Source organism: Lagenorhynchus albirostris, chromosome 21 (assembly GCF_949774975.1).
Source record: "Lagenorhynchus albirostris chromosome 21, mLagAlb1.1, whole genome shotgun sequence".
Lineage (NCBI taxonomy): Eukaryota > Metazoa > Chordata > Mammalia > Artiodactyla > Delphinidae > Lagenorhynchus > Lagenorhynchus albirostris.
The window spans coordinates 21,433,354-21,454,442 of NC_083115.1; the positions used below are offsets into that span (position 1 = coordinate 21,433,354).

Sequence of the window (21,089 nt, forward strand, 5' to 3'; positions counted from 1 at the left end):
CATTCATTCAATAAATAATTTGCTGACATTCTATATAGAAGATACTAAATCAAAACACTCAGGAAGCAAACCAAAATATGTAATATAGTAATTGATCGGCGATTAAAAGAGAATAGGACTTGTTTAATAACTTTCTCCATTTAAAAGATACAATTGGGATAAAATTTTTGTGAATATATCTTTAAGCTCTCTATATATGTCTCATTTCCATCATTCATTGTATTCATTTTCTCTTCCCTTCCATTATTTAATTAATTTATTTTCTATTTCTGCTAAAACAACCCTATACTGACATTTGAATTAGACTATTTAGGATAAAAGTGACTCTCGACTTCATTTTCATAGATGGATTATTCCTTAAAGTGGAACACAAGGACAAATAGCAATTCAAATACAGAGGACATTTTTTCAGGTTTACGTTACTGAAAAACACAGGATGTTTTGATATTTTTATCCAATTCTTTTCATTAATGCTTAAAGTGCATCTGTTTACTGTGTAAATTTTAGGAAGCTGGAATGAGTATTCCAGGCTGAAACTTGGATTGTCAAGAGAGTTTTCTATGCACCAGACACTGCAAAGTGCTTTACATACATTATCTACTTAACACGGCATAAACCTAGGTGATAGATATTATTGTAAATACTGTTTTACAGTGGAGGAAATCAATACCCAAAGAGGACAAGAAATCTGACCAAAGTCACACAGACAGTAGGTAGCAGAAACAAGATTCAAACTCATGTAATTCAGAATTTGTAGCATAGAATATAATCTCTATAGGCAAAAAAGAGACATAATTCAGATGTCATATTAATGTACTATATATAGCCCAATTGTTAGTTACCATTGCACACATTTGTTTATCTTATTAGTATTTATCTTTGCTTTCATTTATACTACGACATGCTTCAAAAACGGTAAATTCAAATTTTCTAAATCAATGCCAACAATCTGAAATTTTCACTGATTGAGACATGTCATAACCTAATGTTTTAGTAAATTAGCTACTTTTCCAGTTATTCAATATCAGTTACATTTCCACGTATAATGCATGTGATATAAGATACCATTAATAGATACTTGCAATCATTATTTTATAATGTAATTAACCATGTATATTTTGTTTTAAGGTGAACAAAAACAATGCAATAGTTCATAAGTAATTTGGCAACCAATGCAACACATTCTGTTTAGAAAATTTTTATCCCTTTGTTTATTGGAATAGATATTCACTTTCTAATAAGATAGTTGAGCACAAAGGAAGGCAATAGGTAACAGCCTTTTAAGCCTTAAGCTTTAAGATGCCATCTTCAGACTCAATAAGTAATTAAAAACAGAGAGAGGGCTTCCCTGGTGGCGCGATGGTTGAGAGTCCGCCTGCCGATGCAGGGGACACGGGTTCGTGCCCCGGTCCGGGAAGATCCCACATGCCGCGGAGCGGCTGGGCCCGTGAGCCATGGCCGCTGAGCCTGCGTGTCCGGAGCCTGTGCTCCGCAACGGGAGAGGCCACACCAGGGAGAGGCCCACGTACCGCAAAAAAATAAAAAAAAATAAAAAAATAAAAACAGAGAGAAAGAGGGAAGAGAGTGTCCATGACATAGTTCTGTCATCATCATACTTTATTTTTCTCTCTTTTTCATTACTATGTTCTTAACTTAAGTCGTTGCTACCTTCTCCATCTTCTCCAGGCCCTATCATAGTAATTATAAACTGGTGGCAAAAAGAATAGAAATAGAAAGTATTAAATCTTTGAAGTGAACAATCCCTGTAACTGCAAATTGTCTATACCAGGTGCTACAGTATAATTATATCAGCAATGTTACAATTATATTTATATTTATGATTATAATACTTCTGCAATCTCGTATTGCAGAAAAAGGAAAAAGGAAAAAATGGGAGAATATCCATTTTTCCTCTTAAAATGCTGTTTTTGTCTTATATCACAACTTTACAATTACCCATGAGTTTTAGACCCATGTGTTCCATTGCAGTGTCTCTCCAAATGTGAAGGGTAAATAGTTGCCACCAGGAAAAATGGCTAAACAAGTCTGCCTTTGGTTAAGTGGAATCTCACTCTGGCCCTGTCCTTTCCAATAGACCGTGAGTCCCCTAGAAGTTACACATCCACGCTGACCGATTTGGGGAGAAGTGTACCAAGGGAAAGAAGAGGAACTCCAGAAAAAGAGGTAGTCTTTTTAGTATCATTTGAGTCTTTTTCACCAATATACTTGATAAAGCACTTGCCAGCCGAAGTTACCTCCAAAACCAGTAAAGAACCCAGATTAAAAACACAAAAGTGATGGCAGAGAAACTAGAAACAGTTTTCCCTGGAGCCCGAGCAAAGGACTTGAAGCCAGCTGCATTCTGACCCTAGCGGCAGGTCTCCCCCAGTTGTAATCCAGTTTGACAGTGACTCTCTGAATCTTGACCTGACACCCATAAATTAAAGAGTCTTGAGCTGGGCTGCCCCTTGGAGGAAGAAGGTTTCCCCTGTACAAATTTCTGGCCCAGTGATGTAGGGGACAGCCCTAGGTCAGCCGTGCTGCCAATCAATACAAATTCCATAGAAACAATTTTTGCTGGCCTGCTTTTGTTAGAGAGATCCCTGAAAAAAAAAAAAACACTGCCCCTGAGAACCACCCACCTACTGGCTCTTGTCCATGGTCCTGAGCCAGGGCTGGAAGTCTGGCTTGTACTTTCTTGGAGCCATGAAGGTTTGACAGAAACTGAAGGCTGGTCTTGGACTGGCAGGCACTCTAGAAAGTTCTCTACAGGTGTCTGACATAGTCCAGGGCCTGTGGACCCCCAAAGAAGTCAGAAATGATCCAGGTTGCCCAAAGTTCACCAGAGTCACAGGGAAAGAGAGTGAGGTGAGGGGATTACTGGAATCAGAGAGGAGGTAGCTACAGGTGGGCCCAGGCAGATCTGTGGACCCCAAAGCTTGAGTGTGGGCACGAGTCACATCGTATCACGACTCAAAGATGAGCAGCTGGTTTACTGTGTGCTGAAGAATTCCTGAACTCTCCAGGGAATATAAAGTGACCAGCCTATACTTTTGGCCACTAACGAGCCTCTCAGTGATAAGTGGGCTAATATTTCTTTGCTACTATGTCAATTAGTGTTTAGTAAAAGGGGTAATGACTTCTCTCATGACTTTTTCCAGTCCTTTTATTATGATTCAGAAGTTGTGTCAATACTTAGGACATACAGCAACTGACCTCCCACAATTATCCCAGGAAAAGCCAAAATTATACCTAGGACTGAATCCTCTGCAGGCATTTTAGTCCCCTTTTATGGCATTCATTTACCTTAGTTCCTAAGATGAAATATGATATTCAATAGTTAGGGTGAATAAGTCATCTGTTACATTCCTGTTGTAGTTTAAATATCTAAATAAAGAACTAATTGATTTATTTATAAATTGCATAAATGATTTAAACTGTATATGTTTAATCATTCCTTGAGGTTTCATTTCTCTTTAATTCACGTGAAACTGCTTTTTTATAGGAAATCCATAATTTTAAGTTAGCGCTAACCATTTCCTTCATTTTCAGAAATTGCCTGCAAAAGCTGTTTACGATTTTAAGGCTCAGACATCCAAGTAAGTAAGATAAGTGTTCATCATATGATTTAAGTTGACTTTAAATACATTAATAGTACTTTGAAAGACAAATATTGCACTGGGATGTGTTACAAATAAGACCTAATTCCCAATTCAGCAATCTACTCTAATTAAATGGTTCCTTCTGAATTGACTGGGATGTGGGTAATTTTATTTTCATTTTGAGTTTAGTTGAGAAACATTGAGTTTTAAATTACACCAAACACGTTAGAGCACAATGAGTTCAAAAGGATATGGAAAAGAAAAACGAAATTAAGGATCTTTGTTTCTACAATTTTCATGTGGAGAATGAAGTAAAAATAAATTGTTGGGGGAGTAACACTTAACTGGAGAATTTTATATCATTTATTTATCCAACTATATTCAGGATAGTTTGTGGTTAAAGACTAGAATTGTTTATGAAGATTCCTGGAGTAAAATCTCCATTTCTCAATACTCAGAGCTTAGAGACTCTGAGCACAGTTCTATCCTGTGGTCTTTTGATGTTGGTGTTTTCATACTCCTGTCTCGTAATTTTTTTACCTTTTTTTTTAGGAATTTGTTCATCAGGTGAGCATAGGGTTGGGGAAGGCTAGTACTAAGCACATGAGGAGGCTTAAATAGGAGTGAGTTTTCCAGCTCTGTTATGGCCCATGTCACAGACCTTACTTAAGAAACTTTGGTCTCCATTAGAATTCAAGATATTGGCATTAAATTATACCATGCTGTTTAGCTGAATATATATACAATAACCAAAGCATTTATTCATAAAAATGCATATTATATGAATTAATAGTTAAAGAATCTATCTCTGACAGAAGACATAAAAAATAAAATCACTCAGAATTTGGGAATTAAGTTAACTAAATAAGAAAATTCTCTTTAGAAGTGAAGGTGTCAAATATGGCTTAAATCTGGGGTTAAAAAAAATCCTGAAGGGAAGCTTACAACTTTTTTTGATGAGATAAGTAACATCTGCTCTGTTTCTACTACACTATGGTCCTAGCTACTGTTCTTTGGATATGGTGTGATAATTTGTACAAGGCATGTCAGTTTTATAAAATAATGACATAAAACATGTAAATTTCATTTCTTCTTTGTGAAAATCAATCAAAAGTGTCCTTAGATGTATGAAGCCCTGAGAAATAACAGGGCATATAAAATATGCTCAGGGCTCACAGGCTTTTTGAGAAACCTTAATTAGAAACAGGCATTGAAAGAAAGATGAGGTACAGTGCAGAGGAGAGGTGTTTGTGGTGTTGACTCTGTCACTGGATTGCATTTGCTCCAAGTGCCCAGCCCCTCACCCTCCTCCAAGACCACATCCTCACTGTGAACGTCTGACGTTAGCAAAGGTTCAGGGAAACCCACTCTCCCACACGCTGCCCGTGGGAGTGTAAATGACACAGCTGTTCTGAAGGGCTGTTTGCACCATCCCACTTTCACAAAGGTCTTCCTCAACCAACGAAATCTAATTGTATTATAAGCCTCCAGAGAAGTGAACTGAACAATCACCCATGGAAACCATCCCATAATTTTAGTAAGAAAAAAAACTGTTTCCCCCATAACATCAATAAGTTTATCTGATTGCAGCTTAATCACATTCCTCTTGTTCTGTTCTCAGGAGATGTAAAGAGCGGTTGTCTGTCGCCCCCAATGTAGTTATGTACATGACACAAAAATCAAGGTTATAGATGACTCATGCAGCTTTAAAAAAAGGTTCACAGGGCTTCCCTGGTGGTGCAGTGGTTGAGAGTCTGCCTGCCGAGGCAGGGGACATGGGCTCGTGCCCCCGGGAGGATCCCACATGCTGCGGAGCGGCTGGGCCCGTAAGCCATGGCCGCTGAGCCTGCGCGTCCGAAGCCTGTGCTCCGAAACGGGAGAGGCCACAACAGTGAGAGGCCCACGTACCTCAAAAAAAAAAAAAAAAGGTTCACACACCCAGAGAGCACTGAAAGTTTCAGGAAGACCAGCCACATTTTTAAGTCATTTCGATCATTAGCTAGATGTGAGGGTTAGCAGACATTTGGTCCTATCCAAAATGTCCATGAGCATATTTGGCTCATGCCAAATTGTTCTGGACAGGACCAAATATCAAGGACCTTTTCATGTGGACCAAATGTCTCATGGACATTTTGGGCAGGACAAAATGTCCTGCAAGAGATGTGAGTGCTTTTTGTGCCTAACATCTTACAAACAAGAGACAGATATCTCTGTTTCGAATAATTATCTGTTTTAAAAGCTGTTTTTCTTTACCTAACACAAGAAAGTTTAATTTTCAAAAAGACAACTAAGTAACTCACCAAACATAATGTCTCAACTGTTAAGGAGGAAAACGAGATAAAATGCTATTCCCAAAGGTTGTCAGTGGCCACTGTTCAAAGGTGGTAGGCGCTGGTTGGAGCAAACTGGTCAAAATGGGACTCTTAGAAAGAAATTCTAGTTCTGAGATGAGACGAACATAATTTTGCAAACTGGAGGGTGAGACCACTGTTTTTTCTAGACGACTTCAAAAATTTAAATACAAGTCTTTACACATAGAAATCTTTTCACACTTAAAAAAATGTAAATAAGAGACAACTAATTATTTTTCTTTTAAGCTAAGCTTCCTACTCTCATTTCCAGAAATAAAACATACCTGGCATAAATAAAACAGTTGGTTTGTAAACATTAAACATTTGGGGTTTTATTTTCTACATTAGGCACTTGCATAAAAGAGGGAAGTACTGTATTTGAATGTCAGGCCCTGTGAATCTTGTTTGCTTTTAGGGTTACTGAAAATTTAACACAGATTCAATGTGAAAGTTTTAGCACTTCTAAATGGGTAATAATTCTTTTTACTATGCAACTTTTTTTCAATTAATTCTTTTAATCAACACGAAATATTCTACATCTGATATAAACCTCGCTCCATTATGTACTCTGCACACATAAATGATCCAACTCAAGATTCTGAACAAAGCAACGCAGAAGATTTGGGAGTGGGAAGGCAGATGTGTGTGAAAATGGGGCTCTTGGCAAAAGATCTGAAATAGGTACCCTCCAATGAGACATAATTGTGGAGGCAAAATAACACAGAGACACAATTACCTGGGGAATGAAGCCATGAAAACCTGAAGCAGTGAGGGTGAGAATTTAGGCGTGAATTATTTATGACTGATGTCTTTATAACTTAAAATTAAATACTCCAATTTACGTACTGTCTCCTTAGAAACAGCCCAAATGGAAAAGCATAGTTAGTTTCTTGAAAATATTTTTCTATTTAAAAAACAAAAGATATAAAGGCGGTTACAAGCCATCTGTGCATGTCTTTGCACTTGAAACACGTTTATCTTTGTGACTATAGTTAATAATACTGTACTGTATCTAAGAGAGTAAATCTGAAAGGTTGTCATCAGAAGAAAAAAAACCATTGTAACATATGTGGTGACCAGCTGTTAGCTCAACTTATGGTGGTGGTCATTCTGCAATATATACAAATACTGAATCATTATGTTGTACACCTGAAACTAATATAATGTTACAAGGTCAATTATACTCCACTTTTTAAAAATGTTTATCTTTGTGCCTCACTGAAAAATCAAAGTATAAAATCTTTTCTGTTTCACAAAATAAATTCATTATCAAGATATTCTACTTAAATGCCTGTCAAGCAGCTTCAAGGATCCACAAATAAAATTTCTTCTCATGTTGGCACTTCTGTGCTAAGGCTAAATGATACTGGTTTCCTTATTGTAAGCTTTAACATATCAGAAGGAGACAGAAAGAGAGAGAAGTAAGTAACCAACTAGCTTCAGGACAAGTAAAAATCGCTGCGGAATGAATCCAGCCTTATGGCAAGCTTCCGGACTCCTCTACTCTAAACCAATGACTAGACAGCAAGTCTGTCCCCACCTTTAAATTTCATATTAATCTGCCTGTGATTTAAATCAGATGTGATGTTTACATTTGTTCTTTTTGAAATCATTTCTAAAGTTACAATGTTTCAAAGGAATTCTAAAAATTTTCAAGGAAAATCCTCATCTAACTGGACTCAACAGATTTTTTTCAATATTGGAAGTATATTTCCCAGCCACATACAGATCTAGCGAGAATCTTGATGTTAAGAATAATCGCCATACATCCGGAAAAAAAAAAAACCATTCAAATGTATCTCTTCTAGGGAGCTGTCATTTAAGAAAGGAGATACTGTCTACATCCTCAGGAGAATTGATCAAAACTGGTATGAGGGAGAGCACCACGGGAGAGTGGGCATTTTCCCAATCTCATACGTGGAGGTAAGTCCCTTCCCCTTCCTCCTTACGTGGTTGCTGTTTCCAGGATTACCACAGGTCAAGCATAAGTAACTGTTCTCCTTCATAGAAACTCACACCTCCTGAAAAAGCACAGCCTGCCAGACCGCCTCCCCCTGCCCAGCCTGGAGAAATCGGAGAAGCTGTAGCCAAATACAATTTCAGCGCTGACACAAATGTGGAGCTATCGCTGAGAAAGGTAACCTGCTTTCTTCACTGGTGCATTTGAAAGGCTGTATATTTTCACAACTAAGTTAGGTCATCTTTTTCCTTAGACATTTTTGTGTCTCCCTCATTTTCCGCAAAGAACTCCATCAGGCTGCCCTGAGTCACTGTTACCTGCCACTCCTATGTCCTTCCAGATGAGGTGCCTGTGGGATGCAAAACTTCTCAGAGAGACTTTCCCTCTGTGGTTTAGCCTGGGAGGCTCCAAACTGTCTCCAAGGGGTGCCTCGGGCTAAATATCAGGAGCTGTACATGTGGAAACATCAAAAGAAAATAGCAGTTTAATACAGTTCAAAATCGTGTTCTTCTGCTGCGCCTTACTATTCAAAAATTATATCAAATTCAAAATTTAAACTGGGTCTTGTGGCATTGGCTTGATCCTGCAGCCAGCAGGAATAGTGACTGTAGAAAGTTCTATCATTGCAAAAGCCAGGGGGTTCATAAAAAATATTATTGGGCTTCCCTGGTGGCGCAGTGGTTGAGAGTCCGCCTGCCGATGCAGGGGACGCGGGTTTGTGCCCCGGTCCGGGAAGATCCCACATGCCGCGGAGCGGCTGGGCCCGTGAGCCATGGCCACTGAGCCTGCGCGTCCGGAGCCTGTGCTCCGCAACAGGAGAGGCCACAACAGTGAGAGGCCCGCGTACCGAAAAAAAAAAAAATATATATATATATATTATTGACCGCTATGGCATGGCCACCCACCAATCAGAATGGATGCTGGTGCTACACCATCTTGATGCAGACCAGGTGGATGTCAGCCCTGGCCACAGCTATGCATAATCTAGGATGCTAGCTTTGCCCTGTCCTTTAGCCTCACTCTTTGTTACAACTCAGAACATGTAGATAAAGAAGAAAAACATTGTGCTATCCAACTTCATCCCTTCCAGGGGTTGACTTCTAGAACCCATTTCAGATACACCATCACAGCAAGCTATAGTGCACTTTCTGAAGCTCTTCCTACATAAGGTCATTCCCTTGAATGTGTCAGTGATCAGATGATGGTACTGTCATCGACACATTGCAGGTTAAACTACTGTGCTTTTTGAAATAACTTACACATGTCATTTCCCACAGTACCAATATGAACATGTATAAGGCCAAATATCCTTAGGAAAGATTCTAATGTTGTGAATGGATGATTAAACCGCATATATATTGATAAGCCATAATTTGGGAGTAAGCTCTGAGGCTTTAGTTGCATTCTCATAATGAAAACAAAACACTGGAAGTATAAGGCTTTCCCAGATGGAAAACTATTGTTTATTAGAAAACATTGACAATTATAATTTTTATGTTATCACATCTCTATTTCTAATGCATTTTCCTAATATTCATTACAGGGAGATAGAATTATTCTTCTTAAAAGAGTTGATCAAAACTGGTATGAAGGTAAAATTCCAGGAACCAACAGACAAGGCATCTTCCCTGTTTCCTATGTAGAAGTCATCAAGAAGAATACAACCAAAGGTGCTGAGGATTACCCTGACCCTCCAATACCCCACAGCTATTCTAGTGATAGAATCCACAGCTTAAGTTCAAATAAGGTAAGAAAACATTCTAGCATATTAAGTATAATATTTGGGAGCTCAGAGTAACATACTCGGTACATGATTTTAGGACATTAGATTACAACATCATACCTATGGCAAAGCAAAAGATTTACATGTTATGTTTCTAAGTGCCAGGTCAAATCAATATAATTTAATTTTTCCTATGGGTGCTGGCATAAAGGTTTAAGCTACATAAAGGGAAACTACATAAAGAATCTACTATCTTAAGAGAAGCATTTTCTTTTAAAGGGCTAAGGCTAGGCATTTTATTTATTCTACTTTTCTTTGAAGACTGGGTTGCTGAGCAATTACTCTCAATCCTTTATCATTGGATAATGGAACAGTCTGGTACTTTCCAATTTTGTTTGATTGGTTATAAAATTTTCCAGAATCTTCTTTAGTACATTTACTTCACTAGCAGAGCTCAGCATTTAGAGCAACATCCTTCCTTCAGTAGTTCCTACTGCTAGTAAGAAAAGAATCTTCATCCATATCTTTGTCTTATCCACCATTCAGTCATCTTAAAAGAACTACCAGATAAATTTCAAAGCGACTGTACTTTCAAATAAAAGTTTATAAGAAAGAAAAAGTGTGTATCTACAAAGGCTTATTTAAAATATAAGAAATTCTTACATGATGTCATAATATTGGCAATGTAATATTTTAGATCACAATGTTTTAATCTTTGCTGAGAATATGATTTAAACGTATTTTCAGTTTCCTAAGTTTTCTCTTAGAATACCAGATTTTACATTTTATAAATCGAGAAATGTACAAATTTCACTAATAACTAATTATTGTTTTATTCTCACTGCTGGGGAAAAATACGTTGAAAAGCTTACGTTCATAAATTTTGAAAAATATTTAATGGTTTTACCAACTGGTAATGTATACTATGATGTCATTGGCTAAGTGAAGGGAACTTCTCAGTAGTTTTGAACTGAATCATTTTCAGAAAAAGAACTGTAATGTACTTTTAAACCATGATACCCAAAATATACTAAACGTTAAATATCCTATTTTCTGACTGATATTTATAAATAGAGGAGGGAATTCATTGTGATTTATGAATCACTCTTGGACATACTCAAATCACATTTCTTGACATACTATCTTTATTTTAGGAGGGACTCAAATGTAAGTTGATGTTATTTCTGATATTTCTGCCTTTAATATAGTAGAATCCAATTCTAATGCTTTTGGAAGAAAAGATAATTACATGATGTTTGTATTATAGGTATATTTTTGTGATATAGGTATCTCGGGATACTTAATTTAACTTTCAGTAGAAGCAAGTCCACGGTAAGGCTAAGCACTTTGAACCCATTAACATGTATATTCGTGACTGTGGTGGTCATGGAGCTGGAGTAGTAGTAGCAGCAAGTAGTAATGGGATAGCAGTAGCCATGACGATAATGGAATTTAAAGACCTTTCCTCCTCAGCCACATAATGTTCCTAGCACTAAAGGTGCTATGTAGCCTTTAGTCTTGAATCTTCTGTAAGGATGCTCACAAATGTTTTGTGACATTTAATCTCATTTATCCCACCCCATGGTGACACGGCATCACATTTCTGTTTTTAAAAACTCTAAATAAATTCTATTAAAGCCCCATTCCTATCATAGGACAGAAGTCAAAAGTTAAGTGGAGAGTGCACTGTGCACTGATCCATACTAAGGCCCAAGGACCAAGAGTGCTGAGTGCACCAGTGACGTGTCAGCCTAAACAGTCAACCAGCAAGTGCAATCTTTCTTGAAGATTTTTTCTTTCCAAACCCAAATCATCGACCTGGAAAGAACCAAAGTAAAATGTCTTCCACCAGCCTCTCTCAAGGCCTTCATATGTGTAGCATATAGCATTCTTCCTAGTCCAAAAACAATACATAAATGTATTAGAATGTTTCTAGGCAACACTTCTAGAACAACTTTTAATGAATTTACATAAAAAATTCTGTTTTGTTCAATGTATCCAAAATATAGTGATAATATTGATATACAGAAGTATTTTTTTACTTCAGGAGATTAAGCTTCATAAATTAGACCGCCACTAGATTATATAAAATGTCCAGCTTTTGAAAAAAAGAATGGAAGTCCTAGCAGAAGTTTATTCCTGTTCGCATCATATGCTCCCTTTCTATGTCAACAGTTAGTTTGGATTTTTTAAAACTTTGAAATAGCAGTTATGTAAGTTCAGTCTCGTTTTGATCATGGGTTTCTGTTCTTAAAAAATATCTCTCAGAACTTATTCATTTAGAAATGTGTTAACATATAATGATGTAAAAATATTTTATGCTGTATGTTATAATCACCTCACAAACCCAAGTGAGAAAATGATGAAGGTTCAAAAGATTTGGCACAGGAAGAAAGAACACTAAACAGATTCTGGGAATAAAAAAGGCTTCATTATTGGTTTTCATCCTACATTAACATTATTTCAGAGTCATTTACATTTAATCAATATCTGGAAACCTGCTTTGAAAGAAGTAGTCTAGTAAATTAAATCTCTAAAGATTTTGTTGTCTGTTCTTATAATCTCTATGACAGCTTTATCGTGTCATTTGACATTTAATAGACCTTTTCCAAATACTAGTATAAAGTATTCAGATAAATCTTTAATTAACATACTAATTATTTTATGTATTTAAATTCAAAAACTATAAGCAAATATAGACCATAGCATAAAATATTTTTTATATTCACCATCATACCTTTCTGCATTTCTCTGTCTCTGTGTTTTAATGCATTATTATTATTTTCATGTTTTTTTAACTTCATATATCCTGCTCGTTTCTAAGTTGGCTTCCAGCGAACCAGTCCCCCCTCCCTTGCACAAAGCTTCATGTGGCCCAGATAAAGGAGCTCTCCAGGGAATCACCCCAGGGTGGCTGTCCCTGACAGCCAAGTGTCCACTGGTAAAGCCTTTGGCCCCAACACTACCTCCTTTTCTGGACAACTTCTTGGACGAATTAGAGAAGCTTGGTGCTTTAGTTTTACCTGCTGACCAAGCCAAACCAAATACCCCAGAGGAGACCACCCTTGAAATTAAGGAGGACCCCTCTGTTGTCCTCCCATTGCCGCCAGCGTCTGCACCTGCCAAGCCACCCTCCTCGCTGCTACCTCTCCCCCGCCTGGGTACGACCTCAGCTGCAGCCCAGCCCCCTGAGGCAGCGCCACTTCAGGATTCCAGAAAGACACCTCAAAACCATTTTGCAGATCTGACAATGAGAAAGGGTTCTGCAGGCCCTGAAAAAGTACCTGAGGTCCTAGGTGATAAGTTCGTGACCTCTGCACACGCTAGTGTGGGTCCCTTGCCCCTAACCCTCCCCGTCATTGGAGAAGAAGATGAGGAAATCTATGAGGGGGTCATGGCAGGTATCCGAAGAGAGCCAGAATCTCAAGAACCAGATGCCTTGTGGTGTGGCCACGATGGCACAGAGGTGACACCACTCCTGCACATAGAGGAGGAAGAAGAGAGGGAAGCTGACCGCTTAAAATTTCCAATAGCAATGCCCACAGACCCTAGGAGTCCTAAGGAAGACAGCGATGCAGCAAAACCCAGTGAAGAGGTACTCTAATTTTGCCTAATTCCTGAAGAACTAACCAGTCTTACTACGGTTAGCTAGTACAGCTAACCATATTAATAAACATCAATTTTGACACTGTCTGGGAAGGTTTCCATGCAAGAAACACAGCACTATATGAGGTAGGGGTGGAGGGATGGATAGAAACACACCAAATTTTAACAAGATGATGTAAATATGTGATATTATTCCATTATTTATTTATTACTATAAATCCATATTTAAAGATTTTTGTAATTTAAAGTCTTTCTAATTTTAATATTCATAATAATAGCTAATAGTTGAGCTCTTACTGAGTGCCAGGCAGCTTTCTAAGAATGCTACATCTTTACTTTTCAAAGCTCAGTAGGGTGGGTTATATTATTACTCCCACTTTCGGGATGAGGAAATTGCTACACAGAGAGATTAGTTCACCTCCAGGGTGAGAAAACTATACACCATATCTTTGTAGCAGTAGCAGTTTGAAAAAGAAGGGAAGAAAGAAAGAGAAAGAGAAAGAAAAGAAAACAAAAAAGAAAAATATACTGCAGTTCCTTTTCCACTCTTTCTGAAGAGGTAACTGCTTTAAGTTGGTGACAACCTAAGAGTTGAGTCCTACATATTCACCTTACAAACAAAGAACCTTGGGCAATAATTTTAATCAGTTAAGAGGGAAATGCTCTAAATCTTTAGCTTGTAAGCTTCTCTCTTTCAAAAAAGACAAAAACAAAACTTGATGTCTCAAATATTTAATCTGTGAATTAAAAAGCAAATATGATTACTGGCAAATATTGAAATTATGGAACAAAATTCATGATTCATATTATGCCACTAAGCAAGTCACTTTCCCCCATGGCTCCTCTATTTAGAAATCTTTAAAAATGAAAATCAGTTTTAAAACCCCATAATTTCCAATTAAGATCTTACCAATAACAAATGTAGAGGCATTTGGTCTATATGGGGTATTCTTGGGATTAAATAATGGTGAGTGCCCATTAGGCCACCAGACACCCACAAAACCCTGAGTCTTGGCTGTCCCCTAACCAGGTGAGAAAATGTCATCTGGACAAAGAAGGGAGCCATGTCTGCATTCGTATAAAATAAACACACTGCTTAGTAATAGAGATCATTCATTCATTGCAGTAAGTCAAACAGATTTCTAAGTCAATTACTTAAATAACTAATTTCCCCTTCAATTTAATCAAGTTTAAGATGTGGTTAGACATGTGGCTTGGTTCCCAGGAACTGCTACTGCCGGCTGCAGGCAGCACCCACAGCGTGGTGCTCAGGGGCTGAGTTTCACAGCCAGTTCCCACCATGCACGCACACGCACAGACAGAGGTCGTAACTTCCCTAGCTTTGCAGCAAACTGACTATAAATTGTGATCTACTTCACAAGCAAGTTACAAAGAGTCATTGCAGGGTTTTACGCTTTCTTCCTCAGTGTTTAGAAGGACCCATCCCACAAATTACGTTATACAACTGTAGATTATGGGGGTTCTTATCTCCAGCCGCTCATATCAGAAAAAAAGTGAAACTGATCATACCCACTGGGAATTTTGAATCAAATGCAGAAGAAAAAGTTAGTGCTTTCAAAGCAAGAATTTGTCATAAATGTCACACGCCCCAGGGTATTTGGTAACTTTAAAATTATTTAGGTGTGGGGGGTATTCTCTAAAAAGCATGTGACCTCATGCTGGACACAAGCATAATTGCACCTTGTCTTTCCTCAATATTTAAGCCATCTTCACTTTCTTCGGGAGATAGAACATCTACATCCTTTCCCAGCTGTCTGCTTTCCTCCCTTCCCTCTCATTCCTCCTTGGCCACTGCCTCTGACCTGGTCCCCACACTTTCTCAGCCTACCCAGCCCTACTCATCTCCGCTCCTCCCTAAATACTCTTATCAACAGGAGATAAGCTCACCAAAATTAAAGGTAACTGCATCTTGAGTGTGGTTTATTGCATGTCTTTCAATGAACTTAATTAATTAGATGTGCGTCTTTAGGTTGGTGCCATCTCACAAGATCTAAAAAGCCATTCGATATTGGTTGCTAACTTTTAACATCATTAGCATGGCCTCTGTCCAAAAATTTGAAAGATATATTTGCATAGCAGCTAGACTTAAGATTGAGGAGAAGAACAAACTAAACTTCATACAAGAATAAAAAGCGATTATTAGATTTTTTTTTTAAGTTGAGGGTCAGCAGGAGAACCATCCCATTCAAAGGGGTCAGCTTTGTGCCTGTCACTCTCTGTCACTTCTTAGTGGGCTCATTGCCTCCCAAGTTCCCCAACCAATCAGCAGGTTCAGCAGAGCCTAAGGGCTGGATGATCTTTGGCACTGTCTTGAGCGTTGTTCTTCCACAAAATTGAAGTAAATTAATGAGGATGTGGAAAGGAGGCTTCTTTTGTAGCAGTTAACAAAGCATCCATCTCTGAGACTTGTTGGCTGGCTGGCAGCTCTGCTGGTATTTAACTCCCTCTTAGGACACACATTAACAAAGTTAATGACTGGCCTTGGAAAGAGATGCAGTGACAACCACAGCATGAAATTAATCCATCTCAGAAAAGTTTTACTTCTATGTCCAGAATGATCCTGAAACCTTTTCCTTTAGACAAAAGGACTTCAAATAATGACTCAACCTCACACTCAATCTTCTCCACCTGAAATGAGAGCCTCTGCACATAAGTCAAAAAACAATACAAAACGAAGGCTCTGGTAGAGTCATGTTTTTGAACTAGGAAGCACCAACACCTGAGAAATGCCATTTATGCAATCTTCCAAACCCCCATCACCAAATCTATCCACCAAAATAGTCCAGCTACGTGAATTTTATCTTACGTAGAAAAGGAATCTTTGAAAAAAATGTAGTATATTTTAAAGACATATTGCTCTTTGCCCTTTGAGGTTTTTATCTTAGCTGGCAGGAAATAATTAGGAAATTTTTTAAATAATAATAATTCTTTAGAAAATGTCTGAGTCTAAGAATTTGCCTTTTTTTCTCTCTCTGTGGTTCTCTTTTAAGGCCAAAATATTTATTCCTTGCCTTTCCCTAACTTGTTCTTCAGCCTTTAAGCTCAGTCAATAAGTGGGCAAGTAACTTGAGAATCGGCCTTCTCAAATGTAGAGAGATGGAACACACCACTGTAGTGTCAAGGACAAAACCAGAACTTCAACAGGTTGATTCTCCTGCAAGAACCAAGCTCATCTCATACATTCTGTATGTTTCAGTTGTTCCCAGAATGGTATGAGAGAATGGAGATATTCACAGTAACCATGTTTTAAAAGAATACTTTAATAACCACATCAAATAACCAACTCCAGAAAAATGAAGTTTTTTCTCTTTTTTATCTCATATTTGAGAGCAAATGTTCATTTTAATCCCCCACCTTTTCTGAAAACCTTATAAATCTATTTTTTACTCATAGAAAGAATATAAGTTGACTGAAGTTATGCTTGTAAGTATACATACAAATTGCATCAACTACAAATTTTAGGCCATTATTATAGTTTAATCCACATCTGACACAGTAACAAATTGATGTGAATTCTTTAAGAAGGCTCCCTATTTCTCTCATTTCAAGAATGTTAGAAATTTTGCTCATTACAAAGAAGGAAAGTAACCTAGCACTAAAAGCAAAGAGAAAATAAAATTTTAATAATGCTTTAATAGGCATAGTATAGTATGCATGAAATCATTACAACAATGTTATCAACCCCTATCAGCCATTGTTTTACTTAACTCATGTTAATTTAATGCAATTTTGTTCTTTTAAAGTATTTTCTGAGATAATGTAATTCTGTCATATGGAATCCAAAATCTTCCATGGAAGTAAAAGTTACCACGACTTTATAGATGACGGAAGACTGAAATGTACATATAAATTATGAGTTTGATATATAAATCAGAATCCAATATTTTCTCTAGTCTTTGAGCATCTTTTAAATATTGGTTTTTCATAATACAAATTATTATAATCCTCAGCTTTGCTGTAAGCTGAGCTTCCAGTTCCATCTAAGAATATTCTGTAAAAGAGTCTTGCAGCAATGTGGACTCAAGCTGCATTGGAAGCGCTTTGTCAACAGAGAGAAAGACTCTTTCTTGGGTTTCTTCCAAGAAACTCAGTTATTATGGTCCCAGAAGGAAGTCTCCTCACCCTAAAGCCATCCCACTGGAAGGTAATCCCCCTGAGCACAGTTTCCAACATGAAATTAAGCCCTGATTCTTCCTAATATGTTCAAATGATCTTTCCAGTTGTTTATCCACGTCATTCCAACAGCTACTTTTTTTTCTCTATGAGTCTTGATGTTTATAGAACCCTTGTATTAGTCAAGATTGGGGCAGCTGCAGTGCCAGAAGACTCAAAATAATTAGAGCTTAAACAAGGTAGAAATATATATTTCTTATGCATAAATGTAGGGTATCCAGGGTTGGTAGGTGGCTATACAGTCATCAGGGATCCCAGGAGATTCCATTTTATTTTGGCACATCACCATGCTCAATGAAAAGCTTCCACTGCATGGTCCAAAGTGGCTGCAGCAGCTCCAGCAGTCCCTTTCTCATTCCAGCCAGCAGGAAGGAAAAAAGGGGAGGGAAGCTTATGTCTTCTTCCTTGAAGGGCATTTTCCAGAAACCGCACATATCCCATCTGTCAGAACTTACCACATAAGTACCTCTAGATACAAGGAAGTTTGGAAAATAGACCTTATTAAGAATGGCCGTGTGCCTACCTAACATTTGGGATTCTGTTACTGGGATGACAAAGAAGAGAATGGATATTGGAGAACATGAAGCATTCTCTGCCACAAGCCTTAAAGAAAAATGCCTGATGCATTTCATCCCCAGAGACTGAAGATATGAGGTCAATCATTACTAATTATTATGAACTTTTTCCTAAATGAGAGTTGAGAAAAGCACATGCTTTTATTTAAAAGTCCATTAGTCCTGCTAAAGTTCCCATAAGCCAAATCAAATACCAGACAGTACATTGCTAGGTCTTGTCCATGAATGGACAGAAAATAAAACATACACACAAGAAAGGTTAGTTTACTCACTGTCATATTAAAAGTCTTACTTTGAAAGAACACCAAAATAGTCACAAGGTGCTTGGAGTTAGAACAATATTCTGTATTTAATTAAACAGTATTTCACAATTTCCCCCAGAAAAGCCTTTTTTTTTTTTTTGGCCATGCTGCAAGGCTTGTGGGATCTTAGTTCCCCAACCAGGGTCTGAACTTGGGCCCTCGGCAGTGAAAGTGCAGAGTCCTAACCACTGGACCGCCAGGGAACTCCCCATATTTTCTTTGTATGTGTTTTATTAGAAAATTTACCTGTGACAAATGATTGACACTGTCTATGAAATTTGATGAATATGAAGCAAGATTTCCCTGGCTCTTACCTTGCATCTATTCAAATAAACACAAAGAAAACAGGTCAGATCTGAGAGTATCTTGAAACCAATTGTTAAGCATTCTATTAAAGACATAAATTTTCTTGTAAGTGTTCTTAGCCATCTACACTGCATTCAAACATCTTCCCTATACCAACTTCCCTCTATAAATCTCTCTCTGCTCTGCCTGTGAGTTCCCTAGTAAAGTAGCGACTGATGCCTGTGCTGTGAAAACTCTGGGCCGCCAGAAGAGCTGTCTGCAGACTGTTAACCCTTCCTGCTCTGCTCTCATTCGGGAGTTTGGCATGCTGTGTGTGCATGGAAAAAAAAAAAAAACAGGAAAGCTCCTCTGAAGGCTGGGTAATGAAGATGAGAACTAATTAACTTCTTACGGCTTTTCCAGGCTGATTTAAAAAGCGATCTACTTGTCTTGGGTAAGCCTCCGCGTAGCCCAGTGATGTCCTGGAGATCCTGCAGTTCACCAGTCAGAGGGCTCAGCGGTTCCCACAGGGTAGGATCAGATGCCCCACCTTGAGCCAGGCACCCTGGCCACCCCTCCGCCGTCAGTGGGCTGGCTCTTCCTTAGTTGTCATTGCTGTGCTTTGCCAATGAAGTAGGGCTGGAGGTACCCTTGAAAGGAAATGACCTTTCTGATGATGATGAGCAGCTATGAAGTCAGATCAACACGAAAATCCTGAGTCTCTGGGCAATGAGCTTCTCCTTTATGTGTGTGCGTAAGCTTTCCAAAAGCGACAAAGACATGCCCCAATTCTCCTCTGTACAAATAAGGGTGTGGTATATGTTGTCTTCCACATCCATCTCGTGTAAATCACTGCTTTCCCTTCACTAGTTCTAGTGCAAAGAATAAAGCTGCTGCCAATCATATACTGAACTCACACCCTTCCAGGGATGCTTGCTTCTGTGTCGTTCAGTTTATGTGGATTTCTTTTAACCCATGGCCCTTGTTGTAAAATATCTTGTTGCTCTGCTGACATGTGCCGCATTTACTCCATGACCCTTTCAAGCCAACTCTGCTTCTCTGGACTCCAGGGGCTCCCAGTCTCTTGACAGCTCTGATTGAACTTAAAGGTCAGATTACTTTCCCTTTGACTACTTAGTTCTATGGCATCGACAGCCCTGGAAAATGAATGGATTCTAATTGGTACCATTAATACTGAGGACGGCAGCCGAGGAGTTTGAGAATTTTCATCTCTGCCTGAATCAGTCCTTTCCCATTTCTATTTTGATGGACCCTGGTTTAATCTTACATGCTCCATTACATGATTATGGTTCTGCAAGCTTTTAAGGACTTGATGACAGATTTCCTTTTCCGTTTTTAAGAAATGTAGATACTTCTCTGTAGTTAGGCCATTTTTGTGCTTTTTGCCTTGCCTAATAAGACCTGATTTTGTTTCTGAGGCAGAGATTTGTGTTGCCATAGAGAATGAGGAATGTTGATTGGGAGAGATTCTCACAGAAGGGCTTTCCAGAGCCAAAAAAGAAAACTTTTCCAAAATTAATATGGCCCATCCATAAATTCCCATGGGTCAATGAGATGGTATGCTTTGGGTCACCGTAAGTTTTTTTCTTTGTCAGATTTTTACATTATGTACTTATATGTTCTATTATATGTGTTTGTGTGGAACACAAATATTCTATATTCTCTAGATTTAGGCAAAGTTGTGTTTCCACAATTTAAAAAATAATTTAAATATTTAAAATAATTGTATAAGGTAAGAAAGAAAAATATGCCTAGAAACATAAACATGGTACTGTTTGTTATTAAGAGAATTTCATCTAATTCTGGTTGGCAAGTACCACACCTAACATTTTCTGGGAAAAAAAAATAAGAACTCTAGAACTGCTAATAGCTCTTTCAAAGATTTTCCCACATTAGTATTTAAAGTAATGGTCAATCCTTACCTAAGAATTACCTAGTACTAGATATAGCTAATCCTCCAGATGCCTCTGCAGAAGCACAGGTAAGAAGGTAGGTTTAGGATAGACTGTGCCTTACTATCTCAGCTAGAAAAGTATATATTTTACTGATACCTAAGGTTCTAGGATATTTCAAACCAACTTTCTTATGAGCAGTGGCTTGTGATTGGTTCTGGCTTTGAAAATTAGCATGTGTTTAAAACCTGTCTCATTTGTATCTGCTTTTGACAACACTAAAAAACAGCTACACTAAAAGAGAAAAAAAAGATTGTTGCATTGCCAAGGAAAAAGCTAAATATTTAGGATTCTATAAAAACAGCATGTTTCATTGGGTTTTCTAATTTTTATTGTGCTCTTAAGACTCATTAAGGAAATATAAATATGACATAATTCTCGCTTAAAATTTCCAGCACAGTGACTGCAATCTGTTAACTTCAAAATCATCTTTTTAAACTCACAGCTCATATGAGCTTCTTGAATGTCACTCATGTATCTTCTATATTTATCACAAAACCGCTAAGAAGTTATGAGTA

General features: G+C 37.9%; 1 protein-coding gene across 8 annotated transcripts in view; it reads left to right on the forward strand.

Moving 5' to 3' along the window:
• Positions 1-21,089, forward strand: part of SORBS2 (sorbin and SH3 domain containing 2) — a 172,442-nt gene that overhangs the window by 139,076 nt on the left and 12,277 nt on the right. For all 8 annotated transcript variants that reach the window (XM_060136725.1, XM_060136728.1, XM_060136729.1 and 5 more), the window contains 5 exons: positions 2,096-2,184; positions 3,553-3,599; positions 7,762-7,876; positions 7,962-8,090; positions 9,457-9,660. In XM_060136725.1, coding sequence (XP_059992708.1) covers positions 2,096-2,184; positions 3,553-3,599; positions 7,762-7,876; positions 7,962-8,090; positions 9,457-9,660 — 584 coding nt within the window. The remainder of the gene's footprint in view (positions 1-2,095; positions 2,185-3,552; positions 3,600-7,761; positions 7,877-7,961; positions 8,091-9,456; positions 9,661-21,089) is intronic.